At 44.6% G+C, this 27,752-nt stretch overlaps 3 protein-coding genes across 32 annotated transcripts in view; 1 reads left to right on the top strand and 2 right to left on the bottom strand.

The window, feature by feature from the left end:
• BBX (BBX, HMG-box containing) overlaps window positions 1-21,689 on the top strand; it is a 141,244-nt gene extending 119,555 nt beyond the window's left edge. For 28 of the 29 annotated variants that reach the window (XM_040647640.1, XM_040647643.1, XM_046901225.1 and 25 more), the window contains 3 exons: window positions 1,434-1,631; window positions 2,302-2,494; window positions 5,291-11,494. In XM_040647640.1, coding sequence (XP_040503574.1) covers window positions 1,434-1,631; window positions 2,302-2,494; window positions 5,291-5,378 — 479 coding nt within the window. In that variant the 3' untranslated portion in view covers window positions 5,379-11,494. Of the gene's footprint in view, window positions 1-1,433; window positions 1,632-2,301; window positions 2,495-5,290; window positions 11,495-19,888 lie in introns of those variants that run through there. The other variant, XM_040647599.2, reaches the window with a different exon arrangement.
• A 661-nt stretch (window positions 21,690-22,350) lies between these two features.
• Window positions 22,351-24,104, bottom strand: LOC101752020 (inositol 1,4,5-trisphosphate receptor-interacting protein-like 1-like). 2 transcript variants are annotated; one of them, XM_046901237.1, is made up of 2 exons: window positions 23,616-24,104; window positions 22,351-23,217 (listed from the first exon to the last, which is right to left on the bottom strand). In XM_046901237.1, the coding sequence occupies exons 1-2, from the start codon at window positions 23,895-23,897 to the stop codon at window positions 22,444-22,446; spliced, it is 1,056 nt and encodes a 351-aa protein (XP_046757193.1). In that variant the 5' UTR covers window positions 23,898-24,104; the 3' UTR covers window positions 22,351-22,443. The 2 variants fall into 2 exon arrangements, with proteins under 2 accessions (XP_046757193.1, XP_040503630.1); XM_040647696.2 differs by having other exon boundaries at window positions 22,351-23,678.
• Window positions 24,105-25,724: 1,620 nt separating this feature from the next.
• On the bottom strand, window positions 25,725-27,472 carry LOC124417217 (inositol 1,4,5-trisphosphate receptor-interacting protein-like 1). The gene is made up of 2 exons (XM_046901246.1): window positions 26,984-27,472; window positions 25,725-26,585 (listed from the first exon to the last, which is right to left on the bottom strand). Exons 1-2 carry the CDS (start codon window positions 27,263-27,265, stop codon window positions 25,818-25,820), a joined length of 1,050 nt encoding a protein of 349 aa, XP_046757202.1. The 5' UTR covers window positions 27,266-27,472; the 3' UTR covers window positions 25,725-25,817.
• Between the last annotated feature and the right edge of the window lie 280 nt (window positions 27,473-27,752).

Raw genomic sequence — 27,752 nt, forward strand, 5'->3', positions numbered from 1 at the left:
GTGTAGGAGGTTGGTCTTGTTCAGTGCTTAACTCTTCTGAAGGTGCAATTGCTGACATTCTGACTGAAGTTTTGCATATGTCATTTTTTGTTTGTCCTGTCACCCACAGGGTGAATAAATGGGTTTTAGATATTTCTTGAAACAAAGATTGAAGGAAATGGTGGGAAAGAGGAAGCAAAATGTAGAGATGATAACAGCTGTGAAATAAAGGACTGTTAAAAAGAGATGAGCTGTAACCTGATGAGTAGTACAGAAAATAATGAGTTGAAAAGGCAAGATGGAGATGTTAGGAAAAATTACATAATCATTCAGGAGGCAGTGCATCTGGGAGAAAAACAACCTGTGGACCTGGTGAAGATACCATGAGTGCTCTCAGTTTCAAAATAGACTAGGGAAGCCTCTAAGAAATGACCTGGGCATTCTCTTGGTTGCTAACCCTATCTTTCTGTAACCACAAATGAGGTGGAGCTTTTATCAAAGGAGAAAATCTTTCCCAGATTGAATTTATGAACTTGTGAAACCCTGTGGTATCAGCAGTATGGTTTATTAAATCACTGGAAATGGCTGGCAGTTTATGACTGTATGCTGATCTCAGACTTTGGAAATTTAAATACAGCCTGTGATTACTGTGTGACCAATTTCTGCGTGAACAAGAGTGAAGTTAGTGTCTAGTCAGGTGAAAATCTGTCATCGTGTTCCACTTCGTGATGGAAAGCTGCCTTGAAATGTCAACACTGGTACTGTTGAAAGAGGTTCAGACAGCTCCATTTGTACTCTCACTTTACGTAGGCAATGATCCCATTGTAGTATTTTGTCCTGTGCTCCTTTCCTTTCCTTTCCCTTTCCCTTTTCCCTTTTCCCTTCCCTTCCCTTTTTTAGCATTCTTGTATTTGGGTGATCTAGCTTGGCTTTTGTATTTGCTGCGTTTGGGTTTCTGTAAGCTTTACTGTTTTCTAGACGGCAGCATTTCCTTCTGCTTAAAGGAGATGAAATAGAGTGACTTGAGAGAGAAGTCTGAGACTTATTCAGGAATTCCTGAATACCATTTGTGACTCTGGCTATGAGCTAAGATAAGTTTACGTGAGGACTCTAGCTGTTATTGTTCCTTAAATGTGTTTGTCTGTTAGCTACTCACTGGCATCTTCTCTTGTCGAGTGTTGTATGCTGTCTGTTAATGTGCTCTAACTGAAATGCTACTACTTGTCTCACAGTTTCCTTTGCAAATGTTAAAAACTTGAACCTCCTAGGAAATATTATGCTACTATTCCAGTGCAAGCCCCTGCAGCATCAGGATGATATTATGCTTTGGGTTGTGTTCTGAGTACCTTGGAGGAAAGGCTTAGTACACTATGTAGATATTTACAAAATGTTAAATGAGAATAGCCAGGAGTTGTATCTGAAATGTAGATTAATTTATTTTTGTTCTTTTTCAGCCATACTCTCAGAAGACAGAAATCCCATTGAGCTTGCCTGGAGGAATAAAATTTGTATATCTGCCCTAAACACTCCAGAGCCAGTAATGATGCATGAGCCTTTAGTTGGCAGCCAGAAAAGGAAAGCAAGGAAAACGAAGATCACTCATCTTGTTCGAACAGCAGATGGTCGAGTGTCACCAGCAGGAGGGACACTGGGTAAGGAAATGGTAGTTTAAGTTTAAATTTTGTTAAAATGGAATAGTTGGAGATGGTATTAGAGCACAAGCAACTAATTAGGGAAGTATTATTCAGCCAGCACATTCTCAGACCTGCTCAGAAAGATCATTCTATAAAATGCAGATATCCATCAACTGTAAAGTGGTTATATCCTTAATGGCCAACTTCATTTGTTTGACTGTCCACATCTGTCATCTCTCCCTGGGTATTTTCTAAGAGCTGATTACAAAGAGAAATGAAAAACAGTTACATTTCATACTTTCTTTCCTTTCCAGAAAAGTAATCATAATGCTCTTTGTAATACAACATAAAAACAATTCTGTGGTGTGGCAATCAGTGCAAAAGCCTCAGTGGTTAGGATAATCTTTCAGGACTTCCTGTATCTTAAACATACACAGAGACACAAGCTCTGTTGACTGACCTAGAGGATCAAACTTAGCTGAATCCAAAGTCAGTAAACTGCTTCATAAACCTCTGTATACTTCTGCCATTAGCTTGGTTCAGAAGAGGTTGCAGCATGAATTGATTTTACTAGCAAAATCAAAGTCCTAAAGGTGAGGTTTCCGTTAACACTGGACTGGTTAGTACCTCAATGTGCTGTTATGAGTGTAAGGGCTAGACTTGCAAGCTTAACTCTCTTCTGTTACAGAGGAAAAGCCAAAAGACCTTCCACAAAGCAGTCTTCAAAAAGCATCGAGTGCAGAAACGGATTGCAACAGTGAATGCTCCGGAAATGCAGAGACACAAGAAAATCATAGTATTACATCAGATATGCCAGCAGTGTCTGCATTTTTTAGCTTAGCTGCTCTGGCAGAGGTAGCAGCAATGGAAAATGTACACAGGTATGATTCTCTTTTCCCCTTGATACCAGAATGTTCAGAAAGAATGCAAACTGCATAGTGTTTAACTTGGCCTGTAATTCTTCCTCCACTGCTTTCTCTGAATGTCTGTTTTCTACCACTAGCTTCCTAGTGTTAAGTCAACACCTACATGACATTGTAATCTATTTCAGTATGATCCCCCTTGGTAAACTTGTCTCCTAAATTTTGTGTATAAACCCCTCTTTGAGATCCTAATAAAGGAGAGTTTCTAATTTTCAGACGCCATTTGTGAGGTAATAGATTTAAACAGCTACTGCGCACTGTTTTCTATGTCTCTGTGGCCTAAGACTGCGCAGAGAATTTCATATAACTTTAGCACAGATTTTTTATTGAGCATGACCGAATGAAGCTTGCTTGTTATTTTTACTCTTGTGCTTTGCTGTGTAGGAGGGAAAGCATCTGCAGAATGTCCTCAGGGCAGAACAGCTCTGAGTGATGGAAAGTCATGTTACTTTGGTCTGGTCCTCTCAGTTTAAGAGTTAGGCCATCCACACAGATAACATGGAGAATGGGCAGATCTCTTAGGCCTGTTGGGTCAGATCAGCCTGCACAGTCAGATCTTGCATTCTAGACCTGTGATGGGAGGAAATGAATGGCAGTATGTCATCTTTAGCTCTTAATTATCCAGTATCGTTCTTTGGTGCTCCCTTCTGTCAAAGATACAATGGCCTATAATCTTTGCTGTAGCAGAAAGTCAGTAAGGTAATTCTAGGCCAGTGTGAAACCATCACAGCCTCAGCAAATGGCATGTAACAGATTACTGGCTACCTAGGAAACCACAAGGCAACGGTTGATGAAGCCATTCACAACCTCACAACCTACTGTTGATCTTGTAGCCCCTGTTGAACAATCCAGTTCTGTGTATTCAGACTTAATGTGAATCACTGAAAGACCTTTTTTTAAAAGCTTGAAGGGTGCCAAGAAGGAAAGTGATGAGCCCAGCCTGGTACCTTTTCTCTACTGAAGCTGTTACTGAAGTTGTTACCTTGCTTAAGCAATAGTGTTTCAAGTAATAAATGTTTTCATACTACAATCAGCCCAGACTCTTCCCCCAGTTTTGTAAAACAGCAGTCTGCTATCAAGACTGCACAAGTATGAACTTATTTCTGTCATCTTCCATGTCTGGAAGCCATGAAGTGAGACCTGGAGAAGTGCTGTCCTGAGTTCTGCTCACACTCACATCCTTGTGGTTTCATTGATTTCCAGTAATGCTGTGAGAAGAACTGCACAAGAGTGGCAAGATTCACTTAGTTATGATGTTGTCCACTTTGTTCTTCTAAAAGTTTTTTCTCCTTCATTTTTCCCCATTAAAAATAATGTTTTGAACCAATGTTTTATTTATCCTTCTGTTTGGGTCTTCCTTACCATACTTTGTCATCTTGTCATGCAGTTAGAGCAGTGTGGCACCTTCCATGAGGCCTGAAAACACCAAACCAGCAATGTCTAGCAACTGTTGCAAATTCCAACTTCTATCACTAGGGAAAATGAAAGGGAGACTCTTTCCAAGGAACAACTTTGGCATAGGTCTCTTGCGGACTTGTCAAATGGAAGTCAAAACAGAAACCTGAATCTGATGGGCTGCATGCTTCTCTAACGTGTACTCTGTTGACTGTTTATTATCTGTGCAACTTCTTTATCTCTGAATAACTGGAAATGAGAAGAATAGCATTAGAGGCTTGCTTGATGTGTTCATTTCAGAGTCTAAATTCAACGTTTATATAATTTTATACAGTCCTGAGCCTCAGAGTCCTTTCTAAGTGTGATTAGAGCTTGTCTGGAAGTGACAGCATGGTTTTCATTTGAATGTTTGTTTAGCTTTGGTTGCCTTGTGTGTGTGCCTTAGTTAAGCACTTGTGATCCTGAGCTGCATTTTGTACCAAGGCCATTTCATGCACTGCAGGTGTGCAAAGCATGTCAGTACCTACATTTCTGTAGAGACCATAACTCTGCCAAAGAGCGATCAAAGTGGCCTTTGTGTAAGTAAGAATTAGGCTCCAGATTTTCACTGCTCAAAGTGACACATAATGTAACAATAATAGAATCTGACTTGAGAAATTAGATAACAGGCGGTGACGTGCTTTTGCATGCATTTTAAAAAGCAAGCTGCAAAGGAGTTCTCCCAGGTCCATCTGCTTCAATGACTGATGTTGATTTCTAGCGTGTAATTCTGGTGCGGTTTATTTTTATGATATCCTGTGCCAGGGGATCATTTGTAAATTAACACTGCTGAAGTAATGAAAGAGATGTTGTGCTGGGCTGATGAAGTGTTAAGTCATGAAACTTGGAGTCATCCCAGCATGTAACTGCTGATAGGTATATTTTTGTATTGCTTAAAAGCTAGCTATTGACTCTCATTAACATGACATACGCCTCTGTGCATTTGCCATCTTCTGCTGTACGTGAGCTGTGCTCTCCACTGAGGGCTGAAACCACTCACTTATAAAATGTGTAACAGCACTTGTGTGCTCTTAGCTTACTCTTTGGCCATCTATTTTGTTTTGTGTAATCAAATACCATCAAGACTTGTCTGACTTTGCACTGTACTGCAGGTTGTCCTCAGGATATTTTCTTACTGTTGCAGGAATACTTGTAAACAGTGTTAGTAGCCAGCAGTATGTGGACATCTGTGGCAGCCTGGAGTTATGGTAGCTGTAGCACTAGATGTTGAACTATGTCACTTGCTAATTTCTGTCTTTCCTGTCTGATAAAAGCGTTTCCATGCTCTGAATAATGGTGGGTTTCTTTTCTTCTTTGCAGAAATCAGAGGGCCACACCTCTCCCACATGATGGACAGCCAAATGAAATGTCTCAGGCTCCAGTGCTTATTTCCTGCGCTGACCAGTGAAGCTCCACTTTATTGTAAAACATTGTGCTTTACCTAATATCCTAGCCTTGTCTTTACCAAGGGAAGCTAGTCAGTCCATGTGATGGAAACTATAGACTGCAAGCAAGTGCTTATTGCTCTGAGTGGCCCAGAATTCACTGGAAGCCAGACATTAGCAACTTGGGCCAGGTCCTCAAATCGGAACCCAGTATGTAGGAGGGTGATATTATTTGACTATTAATGAACAGGAATGGAATGATCCCAGAGCTTGCTTTCTATTGAAGGCTTTTAAACAGTAAATAGGTGGTTGATATGAAGAAGGCTGCCTTTACTGTTAGTTCACACAGCATCTCTTTTACCAACCAGAGAGTATGGCAACTAGTTTCATATAATGCCTAGTTAAATGAAAATGAAAAAATCAACAACAACAAAAACACTGACGCACTGCACTAGTTATTATTAGATATTCTTAGTCATTTTTGTACATGAAGATTTAAGTTCTAAGATGGTTTATATTAATAGGTTATGCCTACGTTTATATTGTAGAATGAATATAAAACCTGTTCCAGAGAACTCAAGGCAGCCTGGACAGATGTACCATTGTTAGCGGTGTTTGGGCAGCCACGTGGTCCAGATGTTCTGCACTTTTATATTTGCCACCAGAGTGGTAGAGTTTACTGGCAAAAATTCTGACAGGATATGTTTGGGTTTTGTTTCTTCTTAATTTAGCTTTGAATAACCAGGATGATGTGCATTAGAAAAAGGAGTGGTGTATGGAAAAGAAAAATACTGCAGAAGATTGACTTGTCTTTCATGCCTTGGAAGGTTCCTTTATTTTTGCATAGATATCTGAGTGACTTGGTGAAACTTTCCTGTAAACAAAAAGTACTGCAAATATGTTTTTCAAAAGTGACCTTAGTATTATTTCACCATTTTGAAAGACCTAAAAGCATGACTTTTCAATATACATGTACTCCGATAAGCATACCTTTTACATTTTAAAGACACTGGCATTGTTGTAGTTACTATACACAGACGGCTTCAGAGTTTGTATAAAGGGCCAATTACAGTTTGTGTTGGTCAAGGGGAAAGTTTTATGCAGATAAACTACAACTGAAGAGTAATGTTTGACTGAATTCAGACCACCACAGATCCACCTGCCAGCTTCTGTCTTTGCTTATGCTGAATTTTTGTGGTTTGCTCTCATAAATGCATCCCAAAAGCCAGGCCAATTGTATCACTTGGCCTGCTGTCTTCACTATTTCGACTTACACTATTGTATAACCAAGCATTGATTCCTACCAACAGATGCAAAATGATCACTAGTAATTAATCTAAAGCTACAAATTCAACAGGGTACTTCTTCAATAGCACAAGATGTTTCCCTAATTTTTGCATTGTAGCACAACAATTTACCAAATTGGACTCCAGCAATAATTTTATATTAGTCTTCGTCATACTGGCTGAATTTTTGATAGTATTAGATTGAGTTTGAAGTTCTTTGAATTAAGTCTTTAAATGATGCGAGTTTACATCATTCTATCAGGCATTCTTATTTATACTTGACTGAACTGATAATATGTTTTGGGGTTATTTTGTAACTAATTTGATGTAATAGCCATATGGACAGTAACTCTATTAATGCTTGCTAGGTTTAGCCTTTCATTGTTGTAGCTAAGTGAAAGTCTTTGGTTCGTTGTTGGGAAACAATATAACAAGATACCACGTGAGCTGTAACGAAGGGTTAACGGTTTGACTAAGGTAGACAGCTTGGAAAGTCTCACTAAAACAGCACCATCAGAGATGCATGTGTTGGAAGAAGGGAACAACAACAAAAGAACAACAAAATTTCAGAGCCAATGAGTCAGTGAAAAGGCTTTTTTAAAAATTCAGGTGAATATATGACTAAGAGCCCCTCAAATGCCATTGTAGCCTATGGCAGTATTTTTAATAAGATTTTATTAAAGTTTTATAAGTTATTTTAACGAGACAGGAAAAACTAAAGACTTTAAACTGTTGGGTCACAGCAAGGTGGCTGTTGGAGTTTTGGACCACTTTATAATTAGCTGAAATCCAAATATGTTACAGTGCAGGCCGTTCACCTTGACAATGGTACTAACTTATTTCTCTAGAAACCTTTAGAGTAGATATATTTTTGTCAAAGCACCCCATCCTTCCTCAATTTAAATTTCAATATTGTTCCTGAAGATATTTCTGTATATTAATGGTACCTTTTTTAAAAGAAACAGAAAATTACTTTTTTCTATATGAATTAATATCTTACTTGATCTGCTTTTCCTTGACTTTCCCTTAGAGAGGGGGTAGGGTTGGGTCAGTTTACTGGATATGACTGTTTTCAGATACTTATAAACCTTTTTGTAGATATGCTTAATTTTTAAGCGATTAGGCACTGAGAGTAGCAGAAATCCTGCAAAGCTTTATAGTTCACTAGGCATTTGCCTTTGTTGGTTCTCTGAGTGACGTCTTGATTTCAATAGCTAGAGTTTTCCCTGAATCTACTAGAAGGGGTATCAGTATTTTCAGGTAACAACGTCTGTTAGCACAACAAAAATTTCAGACCAATATCTTACTGTATTGGGGTTGGGTTTTTTTTTTTTTTTCCTTGTTTGTTTTGTTTTAATTTTTATTAATTTCAGCTGCTTTTGTTTTGGAAAAATCATATTGCTATTGTGTGTACTTCAGTATACCAGCAAACACTGTTACCTGTTAACACATTGTCCACAAATGCCTCTAGAAAAGAAATTGTTGCACCTTATGTATATCTCAAGCAAACCAAAATATGATGCTTTTCTGCTTTGTTTATTCTGAATATGTTGTATCATACTTTACTGAACCCATTTTAACTTAGCTAAAGCTATCAATATTTATGCATTTCACATTATTTTCTGGATCTGAACCTGTGTATAAATCTTTCTTTAAAAAAAAAAAGAAAAAAAAAAAGAAAAAAAAAGAAGCAATTACTTTAGTTGTTCTCTATCACTTATCCATGGGAGTGGGGGAATCTCATCTCAAGTGTAAAATGCAGTACTGTCCCACGTTTCCTTGGCTTTTATTTATTTAGTGATCTTGGGTATTTCATATATAGTTTCGAGGTATACAGAATATATTGTTGTAGCCAAAGCTACAGATGTAAGCAGCTGGGAGGAAAATACTGTAATGTCTTCGTAATTATTCTAGTACTGTATGCAAATATGGGAAGAATGTTCTGCAGAACATTTGAGATGCAGATTCTTGTCCCCACAGTAGGTTATTTTCCAGATATTAGACCAAATCAATGAAAAACATCCATGGAGATCACTTACTTAATGCTCTGCTTATGGCAGTAACTACCCCTTGAATGTGCTGTGATTTCAGAAATAGAGTATATTTATTTAAGATGACTGAATGCTCTTTTATACTAATACAGTGTCCCAAAGTCATGAGCAAAAGATTTCTTGTTAATTTGGGTTTCTCTTTCATAGCATTGGTGCATGACTACTCAAATTCACGTGGTAAGTGTTGTTGTTGGAAATGGGTGCAGGAACAAGGGATAGACGGAAGCATGTGAACCGGTGTTCAAATTCCATCGTTGTGCTTTACTGTTTGGGTAAAATCTACTTTTGTATCGTAAGGCTGAAGAGCACTCTGCAGTCTGTACCAAGCAGAAACCCAAGAGAGTTGTAACTTGCATCAGAATGAGGGAACGCCTTATAGTTTGGATGCTGTCATTTGGAACAGGATATTAAATTGGAGCAGTTTAATTCTGCTGCCTGTTTAGCTACTGTACAGATACTGGAACAGATTGAAGGCTACAGTTGTAGTCACGGGACAGCTAAGAGAGGTTAAAAGGAAAGCTGGCCTTTGTTCTCAGTATGGTGAAGTTGTGGCAACAAAGAGGAGTTAGGAAAAAAGATATATATGTGCGCGCGCGTGTGTGTGTACATTCTGAAAAAAAACTGTAGGAAAGACAAAAACGTAATGGGTGTACAAGATCTTGTAATGTATGTTGGTCCTTTGAGTGCACTCCCTTTTTTTGAATGATGAGTCTAATATGGCTACCTCTCCTAAAAGACTACTTTTGTTAACTTCCATTTGCTTTCAGGCTTGGTCGTTTAATCTTTTCAGCCATTGATGCCATTTGTATATCGCTGTATGCTTTACTTCCCAAGAGCAACATTTTTCAGACAACATCATGCTGAATATACAGTGGTAGCCAAACTGTGTTGCTGGAGCATTTTTGTTGAACCTCTGTCATAGTCGTGTGAGTTGCCGGATATAGGCCCATTAGAATGGGTTGCGTAAGAGCAGGAATTGCAGTGCTCATCAGGTGGTGGACTTCAGATACTCCTAGTGGTCATGCAGTAAGCCAAATGCTGCTCTTGAAATTTATTCTGGAGTTTACATTTGCAATCCTAATTTCACAAGGAAACATAACTGTGCAACTTTTGTGTTGTATACCATACATTATTCATTAGACACTGTTTGTTTGCCGTGCTTGTTTTCTAGATTGTAGAGCTCGTAGGTATCTTTGCCATATTTTGTACTATCTGTGGCATTCTTCTTACCTTGTACATATTATGAAACTATCATCTAAAGCTGCCAGAACATTGAGTCATTTTCAGGACACTGAGAGATGAGAATGAGTGCATTTAGGCTGTGAAAGAGTTTTTTTGTTTTTTTTGTTTGGTTTTTTTTTTTTTTTTGCCTCCTCTCCTGAATTTCCCAATAAAAAGGCACAGAGAGCTTTATTCTCTCACCTAACTGCTATTATAGTCTTTTATATACTCAGTATTTTCTACTGAATTGACAACTTTGAAGGAGCTTATGAAGTGGATGCACATTTTATGTTCCCCCACTGATTATTCTCAGACAGACATCTAGGAAGAACTGACTTGAGACCTCCACTCAGCAACACACCTAGGCTTCTGCCTAAAACCATCCTTATTTGAGGGGCAGCATTGCAGTTTGCAGTGTGACCGTGCAGGAGCCCTGATTACAGACCACTGTGCCCCTAGAGTTGAGCTTTGGCTTCTGTGATGCTTCTGGAGGAGGCATGTTATTTTGACCTTAGGGCCTTCATTGACACAGAGTTTTAAAAACAAATGCGAACACCTTAATGTTTGTTGAGTTCTTCCAAAGAATTATATTGTAATTTCTGGGTCTCGATTGTTAACGTATGCCAGCAGACCCACGTTGTACTCTACTGGAAAAAAAAACACGTATTCTGTCACACAGTACAACCTAAGTAACCAGGCTTCTAAACACAGTGCTCTAACCTACTCTTTTAACCTTGTTTTTTCCACGCACTGCTACACTTTATTCAGTGGTCTGAAGGTGACAAAGGCAAGAGGGAGAGGGATGTGTGTCTGTGTGTGTGTGTTACCTGTCTACACACAGACACACACACACACACACACACACACACTGGTATGCAGTGGCTTGGAAGATGTTACCTGTATAAAAGCATTCCCATGTTAGGTCCCAAAACAACTTGAGGTTTCTCAGACAATGGTTTTCAAACTTTCTTGGAAGATTTCATTCTCTTTCCTTTGCCTTACACCATAAGGTGTAATATTCAAAAATGTCTGAAAAGATGCAGACACTGTGAGAACCTTCTTTCTCAGCCGTGCTTGCTTTTAATAACCAGTCTGTGTTGACAGTTTTAACACATCTGATTTGCTGTGATCTCTCTTTGTAGGGCCCAGTCCTTCAACCTTTATTCTCATGCATAATTCCACTAATTTTTGACCCAGTATTTGGCTTTATTCTCTCCAAAGCTTGGTGTAAACATGCCTTATAATAGTTCATCTCCATAAGTGGTATAACGGAGCTACTGCCTTCTTAGATGTGTGTAGTTAGAAGTCAATAAGCACATTTATAAGATGTCATACTTTCTTCAAAAACCTCTATCTAATTTGATATTAAGTGCACATGTTAAGTCATGTGTATAACATGCTAAAGTACATTAAACTGTGATCAAAAACTGAATAAAATATTTAATAAAATATTTGAAATATTTGAAAAGGACCGTCAAATAGATTTCTTTATGTTCGTTCTATTTTGGTTTATCTAGTGTGTGCCTGTAAACAGTTTCCCATTTAAAACTAATGATTGCAAATAAATACTATTAAAACAGAGCTGCTTTGATACTTCCCCTGCTTTACTATTCAGTGGTTGTTTCCTTTAACGTATGGCTGACTTGGTAGCATTTGCAGAAGTTTTTATTAGCTAGGGTATGAGTTGGTTGGCTTTTTATTTTTTCACTTAAGAAGAAGCAAGCTCGTTTTCCACCTGAAAATGGAAGATGCCAAAAAACAGAGATGGATCCCCAAAACCGTGAGCTGTAGTTTCCCATCAGATCATCCATCCAACTTCTGCACAGTGACTATAAAAACACTACGTATTTGCAAAGAACCTACGCCTGTTTGTCCTTGCTTAAAGTTATCTATAATGGGAGCTTTTGTTTTATTTTTACAAACTTCTGAGCCTTGATCAACACTTTTGACATTGTTGGAAAGATCTGCAGATGCATGCGAGTGCCACAGAATTCACTGAATGTGTATTGACATGAAGCTGGAGACTGTGGACAAGGGAGAGGCAGGACTCAGTGTAGTTAAACTGTGGGAAAGCCATCTGCCCTTTCTTCTAAGCTTTCCAGGTTTCCACTGTGTGTTTCTGGATTTTGTCTTCACACAACTGGAAAGCTCATTTCTAACCCACACAAATCTAAAAGAAGTCATCTCACATAAAGAAGCCCCTGCCACGTTTTCAGTCTCTGGACACCAGAAGAACTTCCTCAGAATGGCTTCTCTTTTAAAAGTAAATAGCAAGCATCATCCATATTTAAACTTAAAGATCCCCACTACTTTCAAAGCTTATTTAAACCAGTACTCTGTTCTGCCCCTGTATTTTACCTTCTTTATTTAGGATTGAAATTTAGACTTTGGGAGGTCTTGTCTTTTTTTTCTGACCTTGGATACCTGAAGATTCCTTGGTTGCAATGCATTTTTTATCACGCAAGACCCAGGTACAGAATATATGAAAGCAGTAGAAGACAGTTGTTCACTTGCAAGCAGAGACCTGTTTTTGGGTCAAAAGCAGCAGAAGGGAAGCTTTTACTTTTGGTGTTGGGGGGTTTGGTTTGGGTTTTTGTACGGGTTTTTTTCTTTTCTTTTTTTTTCAGCTATGTGCCACTTACTCAGGGAAGAAGAAATGTTGTACGCAATCTTGCACTGCCTTTACTGGTTATGCATCAGCTGTCTGCAAAGAAATACCAGGAATGAAAGAGCTTCAGAGCTAAAGGCCATGTAATGGTCATATTTGGGAAAGGGAGAGAAAAGCTCTGATGCAGCAAGTAAAAAGCTGGAAGGAATCTGACAAAATATCTTTTTTCTCAGTACAGTATCCTCAGTCAGGGACACTGAAGCTACAGTTCCATTTTTTTCTTACCAAATTACCTTAAAATATAGTCATCTTCACTACTCAGACTCCTGTGTTTTTGTGTCTGCTCTCATTTTGCTCTTCCAATGAAACACCTGCATAGTGCAGCCCACTCGGTGCATGTAGACCTGGTCTGTTACCCAGCTCTCACACTGCTACTTGCAGCTGCTTGGCATTACACTGGCACTCTCTTAACTGTCAGGTAAGACAAATTCCCACTAATGCTTTCAAGACACAGGATGGAAAGACATCCTCCTCCTAAGGTGACATGCTTCTGCCTGGCATTACAACATTCTCCGTTGATTCCGTTTGTTGGGTTCTTCTCATTGCTCATCACATTTTTTTAATGTGCAGTTAATCCTGCTCTGAAGCAGACTTTTTTTTTTTCCCCCAATGTTTTTTGAAGTGTAGAAGCATTAAGTGAGATGCAAAGGTTACTTGAGCATACCATAACCATGATATAGCATGTGGAGCTCCCAGTTCTTCAGTAGGACGCTAGCGCTTTGTAACAAAATATGAGACAACATTTCTATATCTGCTGCAAAGTTCTGTTTTGTTTTGTTTTCAAAAATAAAACCTGTAAGTTATAACGCCTACCAGCTATTCAGTGTGAACTTCTTTTTGTGGACTGTTCTTGGCACAGAAACAGTAAGAAACTGAGCTCTAATATAGTTGTACTTAAAATGTGCCGAAGATTTCAGCTAGGCTTTATTTGTTACCTACTGACAGGAGAAGGCAGATAGGATCTTCGGCAGAAGTAATCTAACACAGGATGTAGCTGTCTGTACCCCAGCTGAAACTGGTTGAAAATCCAGCTTGCGTAAATCCATACCAAAAGTTTACTCCGTACAAATAGGTACTTCAGTCTATTTGTCTGTGAAACAACAGGAACTCGTTGAAATAGACCCCCAAACCAAACCAGTTACTGTAGAATTTCATGCTTAACACCAAAGTGTACTTGGCTGAATGCAAACACCTCGTACTTTAGTCTGCAGCATTTTGCTTATTACTTCTGCTTGGATATGGAGAAGTAACACTGAGAGTGTTAGGTGCATTCATTACAATTTGTGTTTGGCTAGTTGCTAGGTCATCTGGGAAGGTGTTTCACAGGCATTTGTTCCCTTGCTCAAATTAAAGCTTGTATTTGACTTCACTGTATTTGTGGCTAAGTCTTCTTCTGCTGAAAGAAAACCCAAATATCTGCATGGCTTACAGTAACGTGGCTTACAGTAACGTGTCTTCCAGATGCACTCACTCCTTTCTGAGGTCAGAGATGTCTGCTCAGGCATTTGATAATGTGAGGGGGAGGCACTTGGTGATCTTCCTTTGGCAAGGTGTTGGTTGGCAGGAGGTCCTACATGCCCAAGCTTCCTGGTGATGGTAGCCATCGGGCTCAGGTCAGGTCCTTCTGGTGCTCAGTCATGTTCCTTCCAATCCCTCTGTGAGTGCTCTTAGCATCTAGTCAGCACCTGGAGTTAGGACTGGTGTTTCCCCTGCAGGCTTTCCAAGTATGAAGAGCAGTTCCTTGATGTCTTCATGACTGGGTTCTTAAAATGATTCTGCTGTGGGAGGTCTTACAGCTTAGCAGCACGTTGCCAGACATTTCAAGGCCTGGTACCTCAGGTACTAAACATTACCAAGGGATTTCTGTTCTAGATGGGACCTTCTAATTCTAAGTAAAAATGAAACAAACCTAGCTGGAACCAGATGAAGGAGTCAGGCCTTCATCAGCATCCAGGTGCTTACAGGCACATGTGAATTTGTGGATCGCAGGCTTAATGTGTCCTTGGTTACAGCAGCCATATAAATTGCCTGCAGAGACCAGCAGGTCATCACAGCGTTAGTTTTCATCTTGGTTTGGGGAGCACTGTTTTCTATCAGAAGTGAGGAGGCAGGAAAATCACCATCGCAGCAGGTGGAGCATTTCATTGTCTTCAAGAAGTTCAAATTTCAAGAGCAGGGTTTGCCAACCCTTAGCAAAAATTTAAAAAAGATGAGAAATTGAAGTTCAAGTCCATTGTTGGGAATGAATGCCATGTTTTGTTTCAGTGACCGCAGCAGTAATTTTTCAGTCAGTAGTGTGTGAGCTGCATGAGGTGTGATGCAGTTTGGAAGTATTCCATCATTTGACAGGTGTATTTGGCATGTGGCGAAAGTGTTGTTAATAACAGCTGCTTCTCTGTGTGTACTTCGTAACACCATGAAGTGTTGGCCATTGCTTTAATCTGTACTTAAGCAAATTGTTCATCCTGTGCTTCAAGAAAATACGCTGTATTGAATTTGGGTAATTCTTATGCAGGAATCCACAGCAGCGAAGGAATCTCTTAGGAGTGAAGGGCTGCTGGAGGATGCCTTATGGAAATGCTTGAGCTCAGATGTATTTATACAAGAAGTGTGATTGCAGATCTCTGGGCCAGGCTGTCTGTTGACATGTATCAGTACAGGTTCACCGTCTAATTGTGCTGACTAGCATGAGGGAGAAAGAGCCTATTGTTTAAGCACAAGGACAGCTGTGTTTAAAACCAGTTTTATTCACCGAGTCTTACGCATTGTCACTGGTACCGTGTCCTCCGACCACAGAAAAGCAGCAGTTGCATGGCCACAGACTGATAATCTGTGGCTAATTTTAAAAAGTCTAGACAAAAAATTAGTGCACGCTGGCAATTCTGTGGCCGGCAGGTAAGGGTGGCCATCAGGGATTTGAAAGCATCTTTAATAATGAGGCAGAAATGCATTCTTAAATAACAATTCAGAGAATTCAGAAAATATTCCCAAGTGCTTTGCAGGATCAGCCATGTTTTATCATCAAATCATCAGATCATCAAAAACCAATTAAGTCAACAACCTGCATGCCAATGCTTAGTGCTGGATGTCCTTGTTCAGACAGCATGTGTTGCCTTGAACCCTCTTGGCTTTGTTGAATCCACTCTCCAATTGAAAGCTATTTTATATTTGCTGGAAGAAAACCTCATGTAATGTGTGGGTTTGTTTATCTTGCTGGAAGTTAGACATGTTGAGCTTCACTTACGAATTTCTCACCTTCCTTCTCAGTCATCTTGCCTCTCCTCCCTTTCCTCGCACAGCTTACGACTTGACTGACATCAATTCCAAACTTCCCACTCATTTTCAGTGGGATGGGAGCGGTACCAGACCATCCTGAGCTACTTCACACCTCTGAAAAATACGCAAAGAGCATCCTTTATTTCATAACACTTTTAACAGCAATGTTTCCTGGACATGGTTGGACATCAGCTGCAGCTTCTGCAGAGAGAGAAACACAGGGCAATGGGGTCTGCCAGCGATGCCAGCAAAGCAGCGGAGCCTTCCCTCCAGCCTGGCTTTCTGTAGAAGTGCCAGAGAGCACCAGTGCCAGGAACCCAGCAGTTCTTTGAAATACAATCAGCTACTTCCTTCTCCCAGCAGTTTGTGATTGAGAAAAGCTTCACAGTTGAAGAGGATTTGGCCTGCATTATTTTTAATGCATGACTTGTGACAGCGACTAATGTGGAAGTAGCATGCTGACTGTCCTTAAAACAGAACTTCAGTGCTGCCTATTAGACCTACACTGTTGGTGTTAATCCATACTAAGCCTTAACTTGCAGAATAAATCTTGACACATTTCTGAATTTCTTTCTTGGAGGAAAAAAAAGGAAAGTTCCCAAACATTTAAATTTTATTTTTCTGTAATTACTGAGGAAATCCTCAGCTCAAATAAGGCATCAGGAGAATGAGAGCACCATGGCAATTACACTGGCAGACTCCATCAGAATGTATTGAACTGGGCTTCCAGGTGAAGAACACAAACGGACCCCATAAACACCATTGCAGGAAACTGCACCAGCAAGTCATGTGTCAGTAACAGCTAAGCCCTTCCATACAAGTCAGGTCTCTTAGTCTGCAGATCTTGTCAGGCAGTAACATGTTTTTTGATTTCTATGTCTTTCATCATCTGTTTGAAATCTAACCTGGTGGCTTTGCTGTGTCAGGTGAGCAGATTCTCTGTGGTATTGAGTTGTTAGGGTCTCAGGTTGAAAATGTTTTAAAAACTGCAACTGGGAGTGTAGTAGTGACGTGGCTGAACACCAGCAGCCCGGACATGAGTACCAAATGCTGATGAATGCACAAGGGATCCTCCTTCAGGTGTGGGCTGGCTGCAGCGGTGCTGGACACTTGGGAGTATAGCCTCAGCCATGTCCCTGAAACAGCGCTGGTGGTGGTGGTGGTAGCATATGGAGCCCTTGGGGGCGTGTTGTGCAGCTGATGCAAAGACATTTTTATTCTGGTATTATTGCTACTGAGCATTGATTTGACCAGGGAGCATTAGATCAGGAAGGATGCCACTGACTTGCATTGCTAAATGTGTCTCTAGATGATCTCACCCACGTGAACCTTAAAAAAACAAAACTGGCATGCAGACAAGCCCATAGGAAAAGCCAGCATTTCCGTGCATCAGATCCTGCTTATGCCACTCGTGTTTCTATGGTGAAGACAGGTTAGCAAGCTGTTAAAATAGCTGTTCACTTCAGAAATGGTAAACAGATGGATTTCCACGGCCAGTCGTAGGTGAGTGGCAGCCTGGTGGCAGCTGCGGCTGTTTGTTTCCTTCACTTTTTGGAAGTTGGTTGCTGTTGGTGTCATACCACCAATCATCTTCACGGTAATGCTGGTATTTCCTAATGATGTCTCACCTCAGTGTTTGTGAGTACCTGTTTACAATGTCCCAGGGTCCTAGTTTGACTTTCTTTCTTTTTCTTTTGAAACAGCGTCATATATTCTCAGGTTAATTAATTTTTAGTGCTGCTTGTAGCAAGTTTAAAAGCCGCTGCTCTTGGAATGGCCATCCCCTGCAAGCTTTAGGCAAGAACCTGACTAGCTTGTCCATGTTGGGTTTTCTTTCTCTTGCTCATGATCAACTTCATAGCAGTTTGGCCAACATTTTTCAAGATCCCAAAATGTGGGGCAAATGCTGTCCATGGCAGCTTTTGAAATTGCATGGTGGCCATTGTGGTGTGCTCTTCTTGGTGTGCCATTCCCCAGGTGTTTCTTGTGAAAGTAGAGAGGCTCATAATAGCTTGTCGGGAAGATATAAATTGACTCTTGAGAGGACACATGCTTGTGTGTGCTGTGGGCTAAACAGGAAGCCAAGGTAGAAACAAAGCATCCTGCCAAGATGTCCAACACATCCTTTGTTGAGGCAAGACAATATCTTGGTAGTATTTACCTAGCACGGAGTCACAGGGACTTGGAGGCATCATCTGGAGTGCTTCTCTATCCCAGGACAGGTTAAGCTGTGCCTGTCTGAAAGATGGTTGTAGAATCCACCCTTACTTCCACAGTGCCCATATACATAATTTTAAGAGATAGATAGGTAAAAAAAGATTGCGTCTTCAGAAGATACTAGATCAATATGATGTTTTTGTTAATATGGCATTAAAAATAACGATTAGATAAGATCTGAGGTGAGATTTTGTACAGAGTGCCAGCCCGGTGTGTTTGCTAGCCACGGGACTCCCACATGCCTTCAAAAACCTCTTCTGAATGGTTTGTCAGGTTGCCCGTTAATAGCCATACCAGAGAGGTTCAAAGCAACCTTTCTCCCAGCGCTGTGTTTTCTATCCAGCCGTTGCCTTCAATCTGTTTTTACGGAGTTTGGACAGTAAAAACAAAACGAAAACAAACCTGTCAGCTTTTTCCTCAGCACCCTTGTGTGGATGCTACAAATCAGTCCTTAAAGCCATACTACTGCGAGGTGGAACCCAAACAAGGAAAACACCCATCTCCCACAGCAGTGCTAGCGTTCAGCCGTGCTGTGATGTTGGTGAATGCCGGAACGTGCCCACAGCTTCGGGCCATCCTCTCATGTCCACCGCCAGGCCGAGCAGCGGGCATTTTGCTGGGCCTTCAGTGGGGTCCCAGCAAACAGCCTTCTGTCCAGCCTTGAGTCCTACCCAGCCTCTCAATGGGATGCCCCTTCCACACCAGTACCCCAAGTGCCCATGGCCGGTGGATGAAGGCCGTGCCTGCATGCGGCCTGCTTTCTGATCTGCCCGGGCCTAGCTTCCCCGCTTTTCATCCACACAGCCCAGAGCAGGAAAGCCATCACAGCACCACAGCCTTCCGCAGCGCCTCGTCTGCTCTGTGCTGCCAGTGCTATCACTGGCCCTACCATCCCAAGGAGAAAGGGCAGCAAGAAGCAGGTCCTGCTGGAGGCATGACGTGACCATCAGGTGCTGCCCCTTGGCCACGCTGTGTACAGTGGGACAGAGCCAGGCACTGACATCCAGGCCAAGAAGGAAGAAAGTCAGAGGCTGGGTGCTGCATCCAAGGGCTACGTTAAGTGAAACCATGGGAGGGTGCAGACCGGAGGACCACTAAAACTGAGCTCCTTGTTCACTTGCTCCAGGTTGTGTCTGGCCCTGATACAGGCATGCATGTTGCGAGGAGTATGTGTGGGTGCAGGACCCAAGGCTACTTGACTGCAGCAAAAGCCTTTGAAAAGATTCAGTGTGGGTGCCCACAGGCCATGGGCTGACATTTGAAGGGCAATATTTCCACAGACACCTCGCTGCAGTAGCTGACAGCATCAGCACATTAGGAGGAAATGATGTGTGTAGAAGGAATTGGCTGATTTTCCCAGCCCTGGCAGGGACGGGACTGTGGTGCGCCGAGAATCTTTGGCTCCCAGTTTCACATGTGAACTATTAAATATGGTGGGTGCCCAGTCAAGCTTTCTTAGAGTTGCAAAGTGTGCACCATGTCAGCAGTCTTTGGCTTTCACTATCAACGTAATCCTCAGCGATGCCTGGAGAGGTCTGTCTCTCTGGCTGCAATAGCCTTGTAATCCCTCATCCTTCTATGGGTTTCCTGACACTGCTCTGCAGCTCCACCAGGGTAAGCAAACTGGGATGCAGCAGGGTCAAAAGTGACAGCTAAGGCTGTTGATGGCAGGAGATCAACTTGGGCACTGCTATTCACCTTTCTCCTCAGCAGTCAAAGAACCAGCAACAGCTAGTGAAGGTGAAGCTTCAGTTGGTATTACACCCCATGTAAGCAATTCTCTTTCAAAATCTGCCTGTTTTTTCCCTTTCCAGCGCAGCAGGGTGCTGCTTGCATTTTCCCTGCTGCTGAGTGTGAGTCCCATAGAGCTGAACAGAAGTTGCAGCACTGACAGCAAGCACCGACCCTGCAGTTGCTTGTTGAGGTACCAGATCTCCCTTCCCTGATGCTGACGCAACCATCTGCCTTACGCCAAGCACAGAGGAAGGTCCGGCGGCTTGAATAAGACACGGCGATGCTCTGTGATGATGCGGGAACGGGGAGAATCGAGTTTTCAGCAGGCCCCCTCATAGCGGGTTTACCTGTGTAGGCAGAAGAGCTTAAGTCCTGCATGGTACAGGTCAGTGCCTCGCTTTTGTGTGCTCCTCTCTTCTCACAGCACATCCCTACGTGCTCAGCATTGGTGCTCAGCGGGATGCAGAGGGCACCTGCTGCTGCTGTCCTAGCTGAGATTGTTTTTGAAAGGCATGGTGCAATAGCAGTCAGCGATTTTATAGCTCTGTTCTTTTGTAACCCAATTCCAAGGCTAATACTGAGTTCAGCAAGGATGTGGTTTCCTGGCACAGTGCTGATTTTAAGGTCAGGTATGTTTTTAAATACAAACGATCCTTCGTTTTGTAACACTGCACATGCATCCTGCTCTGTCTGGACATCCATCTTTAAAAGCAGGCATGGGTATGCTCCCTTTGCAAAATGTCATGCTTACTGTGGAAAACACTTTGTGTTTTACCACACTGTTATTGTCATACTCCATGCAAAGCCATCTCCTAGCAATCAGGGTGGTGTGTGAGGGCAGGTCAGTGGGGAATCCAGATGTCATGGCTGGGTTGGAAAGAGGCCTCTAGAAACACTTTGGGTGAAGTGTGTGTTGGTGGTCTTCCTTAGGTGGATGAAAGCGGCCCTTTTGGTGCGTTCGGAGGGACATCAGGGGGTTGTCAGGGGAAGCACCTTGTATGAGAAATGTTCTTTCAGACTAAGCAACAAAACTCTGCATGCACATACAGACTAGGTCTTCATAATGCGGTCAGGCTCTGACAGCATATCGCAGCATTACTGCTATTTATAATCGATGATTACTAACAACACTATAGCCGAGCAAACTTAGTGGTAGCAACATAAATATCAATCTGGATGACTGAAGGCGTTGCCATCACTGGGGATGGCAGCTGCGGCATTAGAAGAAAATTCTGAGGGAATATACAGGTTGTTGATACACGAGCTTGGGTCTGCTAGTCTTTTATATACCATTTTTAATATACTTCCTGAAAATGAAGCTTCAGAAAGGTACACTGCCTCTTTAAAATTAGCCTAGGAACTACAGGTAGTTCACATTATTTTTAAAATACTAAATCTCTCTATATGTCTATATTGAAACATATATGTATACATAAGTTGGCTGACCTGTCCTGTGGGAAGGCAGCAGCCGAACTAAGTCTGAGCTACTACTGTATTACCATGGTCTTCTGTTTTGTAGATAGCCCCTCCTCCCTAGATGAGGTTCTGTTCTCGCTCCACAGAAGGTGCCTGTGTATATAACTCCTTTGTATTGCTTTCTGCAGAGTCCCTTATATATTTCTTACTACTAATGCTGTGTAGAAAATGAAATCCAGAGATTTTACTACTGATAATTAACCATATAATGGCCATTAGCAAAATAAAGATTTAGTTGTTTGGGAAACAGATTATTTATATTGTGTACGGTTTATTGCCTGATAACTTGTTTGGTGACTGGATATTCTTTTCCTTCTCCTAGTTCGTTTCTGCTTTTTCCAGCTATGGTGTTTACTCCTCACTTTGATTATCTAGCAGGCAATAAAGTATATTGTATGTTTTGAAGCCAAGCGGTGTTCTTTAATACCCAGCTCTTGCATTCTGCTTCTACTCTTCGCCTTTAAATAAAGTTTCTTCCACATGTTGGGCCTTAAAACAGCCGGGACTTTCTAAAACATCACCCTACGTGGCTTGAATTCTGATGTGTGTCCTGTTGCTTCCTCCTCCAGGTCAGGGAGAAAACACACAGTATGTGCTGATTCTTCAGATGATGCAAAATCCAAAAACTTTGTTCCCTCGGGCCCAGTCGCTGTCATGAAGAGCAGAACTCAGCGCTGCCCCTTCGTTCCCTTTGAGGTGCTGCAGATTGCCATGAGGCCTCCCCTCAGCTCCTCTGCTCTGGGCTGAGCAAACCCAGGGACCTCAGCCTCTCCTAATAAGCGGTGCCCTCCAGACCCTTCACCATCCGTGCACCACATGCAGTTTTATTTCCTACTTACGTTGTGGCATCCGCAGCTGCACCCAGTACAGGAGATGAGCCACACAGCACAGAGCAGAGAAGGATAACCCCTCCCCCCAACTCATGGCAGTGCTGGGCCTGATGAACCCCAGGGTTCCATTGGCCAATGGGGCTGCCAGGGCATGCTGCTGGAACACATTCAACTTGCCAAAAGCCACAATCCCCAAAACCGTTCTGCAGGGAAAACTATTAGGACAGGAGCGCAGGTATGATTAATACTACTATTAATTTTATTTAAGAGAGAGAAGGACATACTTGGGAAGACAGAGACAGAGAAGAAGACAGAAGCATAGCCTGAGCCTAGTCAAAGCTCAGGAACGTGCCCGACTCATCAAGCTGCACCCCAAGAGTCATCTCGATGGTGAAGGTGCTCTTGGAGGGGGGGGTCAGCTTGATCTTGCAGGAGTGGTCGGAGGGCACCAGCTCCAGGCCCCAGTCACGCGACTGAGGCAGACAATTCCAGGCTGCTTTCACCCGGTTCTGGAACCAGCGCGTGGTTTTCCGCACGTCCAGATAGGAGGCCCTGCACAAGGTGTTGAGGAGGCTGGCTTCCTGGTTTTCTCTCAGCTCCCTCCGAGTGTGGTGGAGAAAGCAGAGCATGTCCCCCAGCAGCCGCTCCCTCGCACACATGCACTCCAGCTCCACACGCAGACAGGACTTCTTGCTTTTTGGTGTCTCCTTTGGGTTGCCCAGCTCCACACGGAAGGCGTGCCCGGGGGGAGCTCTCATGGGCACGAGCAGGCGGTAGATGACGTTGTCTTCCTGGGCACTCCATCCTTCACAGACGCAGGCCACCCCGATGGCCGGCTGCAGCCGGGGCACGAAGCTGTGGCACGTCTTTCCTCGGCAGGCACGAAGAAGGTCGTCCACCAGCTCCTCCACCAGCTGGCACTTGCCGGCCGCGTGTGGCGCTGGCCACTGGGTGCTGTCGGCCCAAACTCTGTCTACGTCGCGTGTCTCGTCCAAGTCACTGTCCTCTTCCTCTTCCTCTTCCTCGTCCTCCTCCTCGTCCTCCTCCTCGCTGCTGGAACTTTGCTGGTCGCTGCCGCCAGCGGCCAGCGTACGTTGCGCTATCTTGCGGAAGAGGAGCGTAAGGAAGACGGCAAGGGTCGCAGCACAGACCCCAAACTTGCTTCTGCTCCCTGGCAAATAGTTGGTTTTCCTGACGCAGCACAGGAAGCCAGAGAACAGGATAAGGACTCCGGGCAAGACCCAGAGCCGCCACTGCAGCAGGGCATCAAGGAGCAGGGTTCCCGTGGCCTCCCAGCTCGGCCCCTGGCTCCCCTGCTCCGTGCCGTGCAGTGGCTGAGCCATGTCCGGACTCGGCTGCTCCGCATACAGCTGAATGTGCTCAAGCACATCGCCGTTTACAAGCAGAGTTGCCAAAGGGACGATTCCCATCAACGCCAGGGTGATGAAGACCACCCGAGCCACCCGAGCCATAGCCGCTAGCAGGTGCGTACCGCACTCACCGAAGGCCTAGGCCAAAGTGCCGCAGCGCTGCCTCTACTCTGACAGCCTCCTGACAACGCCCCGCCCCCCCGCTGTGACGCGTCTGCTGCTGTCACAAGCACAGCCGCACCGCTGCACTGCTCCACTCTCCTCTCTCCTGTCTCTTCCCTGACCTCGGTACCGGGGAAAGTTACGGAGCAAATCATCTCCGTACACATCACACGGCACGTGCATGACATGCAGGGGATCGGGCCCGGCCAGCACGGGCTCGTGAAAGGCAGGTTGTGCTTGCCCAACGTCATCTCCTTCTATGACCGTGTGACCGGATGGGTAGATGAGGGAAAGGCTGCTGAGGTAGTCTACCTAGACTTCAGCACGGTCTTCCACAGTATCCTCCCGGGGAGAATTTTGGTTGCATCGGACATTTTTTAATAGAGTGCTTCTGTTTATTCATGCATCACCGCAAGTGTTACTAAAAGAGAAAGATATGCTATTAAATCAAAAGCAAACAAAATCTTCTGCTTGTGTGCTGTTATCAGAGCCGAGGTTCCTTTAATCCGTATTTTGGAAGGTGTGCTTCACAGCATTCAATTGGCTTGGCTGGGTAATGAGACCTGGATCCGCGCTGGCAGCATGTGCTGCCTGAACGTCTTACGTGTACCCGAGGGCTCCAGCGGAAACCATGCAGGTTAGGGCTAAAAAACAATTGCAAGAAATCTATAAAAGGAAACTGATCGCCAGCCATGATTCAAAGATGCGTGATCAGACACCTGGGCTCCCCAAAGAAATTATAAAAGCAGCCCCTCAGTTTGTCCAGGTCTCTCTGCAAGGCCTGCGCACCCTCAGGGAATCAACAGTTCCTCCCGGCTCAGCGTCATTCACAGAGTTGTCTCCTATACTTTCAATTCCTGTGTCCAACCCATGGCGGAAAACGTGAAAGACAGCTGGCCCTGAAATGGAGTCCTACGGAGCTCCTTGCAGTTCCACGGGATGAACCCATGCGGGTCTCGTAGACTTGCATGCATCCAGCTGCAGCAGCAAACCCTACACAAGTTTGGGGTTGTCTGGGGGTTTATTCTTACCGCAGTCACAGTCCTCCAACTGATGTCTCTGGGTTTCCCAGAGCTCATCATCCACCTTGAAGACAGTGGTGGGGAAGGCATTAAATGTCTCTGCAGCCACTTCTGCTCCACGTGGTGGAGCAGGCTGTCCCCCTGCAGCCCGTGGGCACTGCGCAGGGCAGACCTCCGTGCACAGCCAGGAAGGAGCCCACGGTGCAGCAGTGGACGAGGCCTGGAGGAGGCCAAAGCACATGGAGCAGCCCTGGGCTGGAGCTGCAGCCCACAGAGAGCAGCCCGCGGTGGGGGCGGAGGCCAGGGGGAGCTGCCAGCCACGGGGACCTGTGTGGAGCAGTGCCTGACAGATACACCTCACGCTTCAAAGCCGTGCTGGGGCAGGGCTTGGAGCGCTGCAGCCTGTGGGAAGCTCACACAGGATCAGTTCTGGATTCAGCAGCACCCTCCATGGGGGAAGACAGTGGCCATGGAGGAGCAGCAGAGACGAAACATTAAGGACTGACCACAGCCCCATCCCCTGTCCCTCCTGCTCATCTTGGGGGGAGGAGGTTGAAGTTTCAGGCATAAAGTTGAGCCTTGAGAGTAGAGGTTGTAGGAGAAAAGTGGTTTTAGATTTGCTTTGTTTTCACTGTTCAACCCTGTCATTAACTGGCAATAAATTGACTTCGTCTTCCAAAAGCTGGGATGGTAGCTGGTGAGAGATCTCCCTGCCCCTGTCTCAACCCACAAGCTGTTTGATCGTATTTTCTCCCTGCTTGTTGAGGTACCAGATCTCCCTTCCCTGATGCTGACGCAACCATCTGCCTTACGCCAAGCACAGAGGAAGGTCCGGCGGCTTGAATAAGACACGGCGATGCTCTGTGATGATGCGGGAACGGGGAGAATCGAGTTTTCAGCAGGCCCCCTCATAGTGGGTTTACCTGCGTAGGCAGAAGAGCGTAAGTCCTGCATGGTACAGGTCAGTGCCTCGCTTTTGTGTGCTCCTCTCTTCTCACAGCACACCCCTACGTGCTCAGCATCGGTGCTCAGCGGGAAGAACGAGAGGAGCGCTGGTATGATTAATACTACTATTAATTTTATTTAAGAGAGAGAAGGACATACTTGGGAAGACAGAGACAGAGAAGAAGACAGAAGCATAGCCTGAGCCTAGTCAAAGCTCAGGAACGTGCCCGACTCATCAAGCTGCACCCCAAGAGTCATCTCGATGGTGAAGGTGCTCTTGGAGGGGGGGGTCAGCTTGATCTTGCAGGAGTGGTCGGAGGGCACCAGCTCCAGGCCCCAGTCACGCGACTGAGGCAGACAATTCCAGGCTGCTTTCACCCGGTTCTGGAACCAGCGCGTGGTTTTCCGCACGTCCAGATAGGAGGCCCTGCACAAGGTGTTGAGGAGGCTGGCTTCCTGGTTTTCTCTCAGCTCCCTCCGAGTGTGGTGGAGAAAGCAGAGCATGTCCCCCAGCAGCCGCTCCCTCGCACACATGCACTCCAGCTCCACACGCAGACAGGACTTCTTGCTTTTTGGTGTCTCCTTTGGGTTGCCCAGCTCCACACGGAAGGCGTGCCCGGGGGGAGCTCTCATGGGCACGAGCAGGCGGTAGATGACGTTGTCTTCCTGGGCACTCCATCCTTCACAGACGCAGGCCACCCCGATGGCCGGCTGCAGCCGGGGCACGAAGCTGTGGCACGTCTTTCCTCGGCAGGCACGAAGAAGGTCGTCCACCAGCTCCTCCACCAGCTGGCACTTGCCGGCCGCGTGTGGCGCTGGCCACTGGGTGCTGTCGGCCCAAACTCTGTCTACGTCGCGTGTCTCGTCCAAGTCACTGTCCTCTTCCTCTTCCTCGTCCTCCTCCTCGTCCTCCTCCTCGCTGCTGGAACTTTGCTGGTCGCTGCCGCCAGCGGCCAGCGTACGTTGCGCTATCTTGCGGAAGAGGAGCGTAAGGAAGACGGCAAGGGTCGCAGCACAGACCCCAAACTTGCTTCTGCTCCCTGGCAAATAGTTGGTTTTCCTGACGCAGCACAGGAAGCCAGAGAACAGGATAAGGACTCCGGGCAAGACCCAGAGCCGCCACTGCAGCAGGGCATCAAGGAGCAGGGTTCCCGTGGCCTCCCAGCTCGGCCCCTGGCTCCCCTGCTCCGTGCCGTGCAGTGGCTGAGCCATGTCCGGACTCGGCTGCTCCGCATACAGCTGAATGTGCTCAAGCACATCGCCGTTTACAAGCAGAGTTGCCAAAGGGACGATTCCCATCAACGCCAGGGTGATGAAGACCACCCGAGCCACCCGAGCCATAGCCGCTAGCAGGTGCGTACCGCACTCACCGAAGGCCTAGGCCAAAGTGCCGCAGCGCTGCCTCTACTCTGACAGCCTCCTGACAACGCCCCGCCCCCCCGCTGTGACGCGTCTGCTGCTGTCACAAGCACAGCCGCACCGCTGCACTGCTCCACTCTCCTCTCTCCTGTCTCTTCCCTGACCTCGGTACCGGGGAAAGTTACGGAGCAAATCATCTCCGTACACATCACACGGCACGTGCATGACATGCAGGGGATCGGGCCCGGCCAGCACGGGCTCGTGAAAGGCAGGTTGTGCTTGCCCAACGTCATCTCCTTCTATGACCGTGTGACCGGATGGGTAGATGAGGGAAAGGCTGCTGAGGTAGTCTACCTAGACTTCAGCACGGTCTTCCACAGTATCCTCCCGGGGAGAATTTTGGTTGCATCGGACATTTTTTAATAGAGTGCTTCTGTTTATTCATGCATCACCGCAAGTGTTACTAAAAGAGAAAGATATGCTATTAAATCAAAAGCAAACAAAATCTTCTGCTTGTGTGCTGTTATCAGAGCCGAGGTTCCTTTAATCCGTATTTTGGAAGGTGTGCTTCACAGCATTCAATTGGCTTGGCTGGGTAATGAGACCTGGATCCGCGCTGGCAGCATGTGCTGCCTGAACGTCTTACGTGTACCCGAGGGCTCCAGCGGAAACCGTGCAGGTTAGGGCTAAAAAGCAATTGCAAGAAATCTATAAAAGGAAACTGATCGCCAGCCATGATTCAAAGATGCGTGATCAGACACCTGGGCTCCCCAAAGAAAT

Source organism: Gallus gallus, chromosome 1 (assembly GCF_016699485.2).
Source record: "Gallus gallus isolate bGalGal1 chromosome 1, bGalGal1.mat.broiler.GRCg7b, whole genome shotgun sequence".
Classification (NCBI taxonomy): domain Eukaryota; kingdom Metazoa; phylum Chordata; class Aves; order Galliformes; family Phasianidae; genus Gallus; species Gallus gallus.